Genomic DNA, 6,205 nt, shown 5'->3' with positions numbered 1-6,205 from the left:
TCCAGATCATCGATAAAGATATTGAACAAGACCGGCCCCAAAACTGAGCCCTGGGGAACACCGCTCGTGACCGGCCGCCAACTGGATGTAACTCCATTCACCACAACTCTCTGGGCCCGGCCGTCCAGCCAGTGTTTTACTCAGTGCAGAGTACACCTGTCTAGGCCGTGAGCCGCCAGCTTCTCTAGGAGAATGCTGTGGGAGACAGTGTCAAAGGCCTTACTGAAGTCCAGGTAGACCACATCCACAGCCTTTCCCTCACTTTCCTTCACTTCAGCTGAAAACCGTTGATTATCAGTCCTTTTAGGATTATAGTCAGTTGGCAAACATTAAACTTACCTCATGCTGTTGCACAGTGGTGTTAGGCTAGTCTGCTCTAACTCAGAAAGCTGAATAAGCTTCTGATAATACATGAGAACAATGTTTGGTTTGTGGTTTTGTTTGGGTTTTTTTTTGTAATGCAATGCAGTATCTCTTGCTGTTTAAGGTACTTTCTTTCCCAAATAAATTAAACAAAGGTACCCAGGTAGGTACACTTTTGCAGTCTGAACCTGTACTTTATTAGCATAGGTCAATGTATCAGCAGCTCACTTCTGCTGTGGGCACTGTTCTTGCGAGCATAACATTCTGCTTAGAGGTTTTTCCAGTGTTACTTGGGAACCAGCTGCTCTTTGTACCCACACCAATGCAGAAAAATCTATTAGACCTGACTTGTAGAAGTGTTAAATAGATGTTTCATGACTCTTCTTTTGTTTGCCTTAGTTAATTACAGAAAAAATGAGTGTTTTCATCTTACTAGGAAGGAGGCTTTGACTTTAATTTTGTAGTGCTTATCAGGCTGTCTTAATTGTGGCTTAGGTTGGGTATTCCTCTTGCTAGCTTGCATGTGAAACCAACTGTGATAAGAAAGAAGCATCTCAGCTATTACATAGGATGCATGATATTCTGACCACTGTCTATATGGGCATGCTTTAGGTCCCACTAAATTGCTGAGCAATGTTACCGGCTTGCAGTTTTTATCAGGTATCAGAAGAGTAAAGCCAACTAAATTTTTGCAGATTTGACTATGCTCCCCTTGATGATAACCATAGAGCTAGTGTAAGGCTCTAACCAGTTTTCTGTTGTAGGTCCACTAGAGTTACCAGTAAAGGCTTTCAACTAGTATAGAAGTCACAACTGCATTCACAAATCTGTATTTAAAAAAATAAACCCATATTTCAGTATCATTCAGGCATAAGGCAAAAAAACCCCAATTACTGCAAATACAGAGTAAATAATTGTCCCTTTAAGTCAGGAATGTTATGGAATATACTTGCTTGTTCTTCTACCAGCTCCTGTTTCATCGTTTATCCTCTTCAGGAAATATTTGTCTTCAGGAATGTTTTTTTTTGCCTTGCTGTGTAGTTGCGGTTTTGTCTGTTTCACTTTATATGCCACTTCTGTTAACATTTTAAATTTTCTAGGTATGGAATCCGCCCTGAAAATGTGATTATATATGGCCAGAGTATAGGAACAGTACCATCTGTGGATCTTGCTGCTAGGTATGAAAGTGCTGCTGTAATTCTTCATTCTCCACTGACCTCAGGAATGCGAGTAGCTTTTCCTGATACGAAGAAGACCTATTGCTTTGACGCATTCCCAAAGTAAGTTGTAGGATTTTTTATTCTGCATGCATTTTTCTCTGTTACAGGAGTTTTAGACTAGGGAAACAAGTAATACGGCAAATTCTCTGAAATTTCTTTCAAAGGTTTAAAAAAACAGTTGGAGAAAAATCAGAGCGAATAACAACAAGGAACATTTGATTTGAAGGAGTTTACAGAACTTTATAAATCTTCCAGGTTTTCACATCTCTAATCATTTCAGTGGGTATCTGTTAAAGAAGTGATTAGTTTTCCTATATGAAACCCCTAATACCACTAATTCTAACAAGCAGTTCTAGTCCAGTGAGTTGTTAATGGGGGTAACTGTGAACAAAGTCTTTTCCATATGTTTCTGTAAGTAGCAAAGACTAGAAAACTAAGTAGACCTTAACTGAAGAAAATTCCTGTCATGTATTTCAGAACTATGCCACTAGTTGGCCATTACAAACTGGTACACTCGTCTCAAAGAATTACTTGTATTTTGAGCATCTAACTTCAAAGATGTTTTTCCCTAATAGATGGTCATACTTTAAGTGCTAAAATTCTTTCACTTCTGACAAGCACTTTTTTACTGAAAAACTCTGAATTAATATTTTCATTAGTCCAGTGACTTAGATTTTTTTTTTGAAGTGAACATGATAATGAAACCAGATGGATCATTCTGTTGTTCGATCCTAATAGTTTCCAGTAGTGTTTTTCCTTTCTGTGTGGCTTTACATGTGCTACTGTAATGGCTTCCAGATGTAATTTTCTAATGATTTAAACAACTTCAGAATTAAATGGTTAAAACTACAATGTGTAATTAAAAAGTGAAATTAACAGTCTGGTCCTTCAAAAAGATTTAATAAAGCTCACTGTGTTCACAGATACAATCTTTTTCTTACAGCATTGACAAAATTTCTAAAATAACATCTCCTGTGTTAATAATCCATGGGACTGAAGATGAAGTAATTGACTTTTCACATGGTCTAGCGTTATTTGAGCGTTGCCAGAGACCTGTAGAACCACTGTGGGTAGAAGGAGCGGGCCATAATGATGTGGAACTCTATGGACAGTACCTTGAAAGATTAAAACAGTTTGTGTCACAGGAACTGGTGAACTTGTAATTTTCTTTGTATATTTACATGCTTTTTCATTTCACTGCAGAACTGCACGTCTTGATAATACATAACATAAAACCTGAAGGTTGTGTTTTCAAATCACCTTGGTTGCCTTCATTAAATGTACAGGTAATGATTTGTCAACGTAATTAATGAAGGTTTTAATGCCAGTATTATAAACTGGAATTACATGATCATGCAGTCAAGCTTGGCAGTTCATATTACTTTGTGTGAGGTTTTTTTCTTCTTAGATGTTAAAAAAAAAAAAAAATCACAAGGAGTACTGTATGAAATTTTAATTATATAAAATCAAATGCTGTAAAAGTGTTGCCAAATGCTTTAGCATATGAAAAACAAGTTTATAAATATTTTTTAAACATCTCAAAATGTACTGTGACTTACTCTGTTGCACAGGTGTAAATTAAAAACCAGACTTCTAAGCAGCTGTTCTGTAAAAATGTAATAGCCATGAAATTTGAGCAAATACTAATGTATGTAATAAGAATAGACAGTCACTGGAAATGACCCATGCCCTGTTATAGGGGGAGAGGGTCAAAATAGATATCTTTTCCCATATTTTTCATATCTTTTGTGCTTAGTTTCACTTTAGTTGTTTTGTTCTTGTGTTGTCCCTTACCTTTCAGGTTAAACAAATTTACCCATTCATCTTCTCAGCAGTCCTAATCTTGCCAAAATAATGCTGCAAGTTACCATTCTTGTAATGTAAATATCATTCACATGATTGCTACCGAGGCCACTAAGTACTTCATTGAAACCAGTAAGACTTTTAGAACCTAGAAGGCTTTGTGGACAATGTAGTTTTAAACATTGATTGCATAGAGATGCAGTATTTCATTAGAAGGAACCTGGAAGTTTATCCAACTTTGTAATAAACAATTTGCAAGTTTGCAGTTATCTGATCAGGCTTACTTTTGAATATTTAGTGTAAAAGCTTATTGTTTTTTGAGTATTGTATGGAAATTTTACTAATCGTGCCTGGATGGGGTGGGGGGAGGGGCAAGAAGAGAATGTTGACATTTTTCTATTAACTCATAGTAAAATAAACCTGGAAGTTTATCCAACTTTGTAATAAACAATTTGCAAGTTTGCAGTTATCTGATCAGGCTTACTTTTGAATATTTAGTGTAAAAGCTTATTGTTTTTTGAGTATTGTATGGAAATTTTACTAATCGTGCCTGGATGGGGTGGGGGGAGGGGCAAGAAGAGAATGTTGACATTTTTCTATTAACTCATAGTAAAATAAACTTTGTAAGTTGCCTTTTCCTTGAATGCATTTTGCTTGAATAAAACTATGAAAAATAAACTTAATTATATGTAGCCTATTTGTAAACAAAGTAATATTCCAACAATACACACTGTGCTTCTAATCTCAAGGCCTTATGTAGTTTTATTGTTCTGCTTGTTTTCTGTGATTGAGACTATTGTATAATTAAATGTAGCTTCAAGTATTGTGAAAACTTTGGTTAAGATGTCTTGATTAACAGTAAACAATATTCCACACACTTGCTGTTCTTCCTTTTTTTTAAAAAGAAATAGCAACAGCTGCTTGTGATGTCAAAATAATAAGCAACTGCCCATTTACTCTAGGAAATCTGAGAACTGAAGCAGTAACCCATTGTTATGAATTGTCAGCACATTTCTTTATCAGCAGCTACTGTTCTGATCACCCTCCTACCCCCATGCCTCATCTTACTTCTTTCTGCTGTTCAGCATACAGGTTTTCTGCTGCAGAGCTACTTATAAACGTTCTTCTGTAATGAGTTCAAATTTATCTTTCTTTGAAATCATCAGTGACTTCTTGTCTTGTGCTCTTTGGTTTGTTAATTGAATAGAAAGAAATTTGAATTTGTTCTCAAGCAACTGGGTTCTTGTTTGTCTTTTTGATCAAGTATGCTTCAATGTGTTCTGAACTTCAGATTAGTATTCAGGCACAATAATATTAGACTTAAAGATTTTCATCCTAATCCAAGTTTTTGCAATTGGAAGTGTGCTTAAGTAGATATGTAACTCAGCTTTATTACATCATACTGTATACACAGTTTGATTTCATTTTCTTAGTACCTTCCAGCCACTGTCTCTGATTTAGATGGAAATTGTTACCATTAAGTGTTTAAGTGCTTTTTTTTGTGATGAATGAAGTACGTTTTGAGAGTCCTCTTCAGAAATTCACAAACAATGTAGAACTCCAATGATAAGTGATGCAGATTGGGTGATAGTACTGCAAATTGCAGGCAAAAGATCAAGTGTCATCACAAGAACTATCTGGTGGTGCTAGGGAATATTGCGGCACCCTGTAATTGAAAAGACAGAAAAGGCGGCATAGCAGTTCTGCTGCTTTTGTTTCTGTGTTTTGTTGAAGCAGAACAAAAGGCCTGACTAACACTGTTCTGTCTTCAGTAGATGCAGCTGTGCTGGATTACACTGGCGAGTAAAGGTTCTGGTCTCTTTGGGACCATTTATGTATGCATGGTTAATTATTGCCGGTTTGTTCTAACTTGTATTTTACACCTAGATTTTTCAGACGAGTTGTTTACTGAAGGACTTAAAATTGGTTTTAGGCACAGCCTAGATTGTATTGAGAATCGTATTACGGCAACAAACTTGTTACTAACATAAAGCAATTCTGAGCTATTTGACATGGTGGTTGTCTTGTCCTTAAACGATCGTTTTGGTGAAATTGACAATGGGCTGTTGTTTTATGCTATAAATGCAATTGTCTCATGATAAATAAGAGTTGATTCAGCATTCATTAACAAGACAATGTCTGTATTTTAGGGAAAAAGAGAAGAGCATTTTGTGAACCACGTGGTCTCATTCCTTTTTTTTCTTTTGAGAGACAAACATTTGACAGTGAACTGTCTTTTTCAGTTCTGGAAACCTTGGCAAATCAACTTTAAAAATGACTTCATTTATGTAAAATATAAGATTACCTTCTAGAGGTGGGGTCTTTTGGGACATGTTTTGCTGTCTCACATTCCCAGCTACACATTAAAAAAGATAAAAAACCTCCCCTCTCTTTACTGTCTGCTTGCGGCAGCAAAGAATTCTAGTGTATGTTCAGATAGCTACTCTTACTGACTGATTTCAAACTTGCTTTCCTTTTCAAGCTTTTTGTTAGTGAAAAAAAAATGCAAGTTTACTTTTGGGCTCTTTAAATTGGATGACATTGTGCAGCAGGGCTAGCTACTTGGTACCTCTCACTATGGAATATTCCAGGTCCTATAGATACAAATTTTTCTCGCTATGCAGTAGGCATTGTTAATATCTTAAAGACAAAAATAAGGAAAACGGTGTTTGAGAACCAGAGGAAAAAGCATCCTATGTAAGTAGGGGGCTGATCACTTGAAAGCAGTTTTGCAGAAAGGGAGCTGAGGACCCTGGTGGACAACAAGCTGACCATAAGCCAGCAATGCACCCTTACAGCGAAGACGACCAACAGCAATC

At 36.3% G+C, this 6,205-nt stretch overlaps 1 protein-coding gene and 1 long non-coding RNA gene across 3 annotated transcripts in view; one reads left to right on the top strand and one right to left on the bottom strand.

The window, feature by feature from the left end:
• Positions 1 to 3,217, top strand: part of ABHD17B (abhydrolase domain containing 17B) — a 13,497-nt gene extending 10,280 nt beyond the window's left edge. Inside the window, exons 2-3 of one of the 2 annotated variants that reach the window (XM_009285270.1) lie at positions 1,464 to 1,643; positions 2,527 to 3,217. In XM_009285270.1, the coding sequence (XP_009283545.1) occupies positions 1,464 to 1,643; positions 2,527 to 2,746 (400 nt within the window). In that variant the 3' untranslated portion in view covers positions 2,747 to 3,217. The remainder of the gene's footprint in view (positions 1 to 1,463; positions 1,644 to 2,526) is intronic. The other variant, XM_009285271.2, reaches the window with a different exon arrangement.
• LOC109279649 lies at positions 2,988 to 4,499 on the bottom strand. Its single transcript, XR_002086275.1, has 2 exons — positions 3,807 to 4,499; positions 2,988 to 3,606 (listed from the first exon to the last, which is right to left on the bottom strand). It is a non-coding gene; the product is annotated as an uncharacterized LOC109279649 (long non-coding RNA).
• Positions 4,500 to 6,205: the final 1,706 nt, after the last annotated feature.

Source organism: Aptenodytes forsteri, unplaced genomic scaffold (assembly GCF_000699145.1).
Source record: "Aptenodytes forsteri isolate BGI_AS27 unplaced genomic scaffold, ASM69914v1 Scaffold151, whole genome shotgun sequence".
Classification (NCBI taxonomy): domain Eukaryota; kingdom Metazoa; phylum Chordata; class Aves; order Sphenisciformes; family Spheniscidae; genus Aptenodytes; species Aptenodytes forsteri.
Note: the sequence above shows the minus strand (reverse complement) of the source record. Positions and strands in the feature narration are given on the sequence as shown.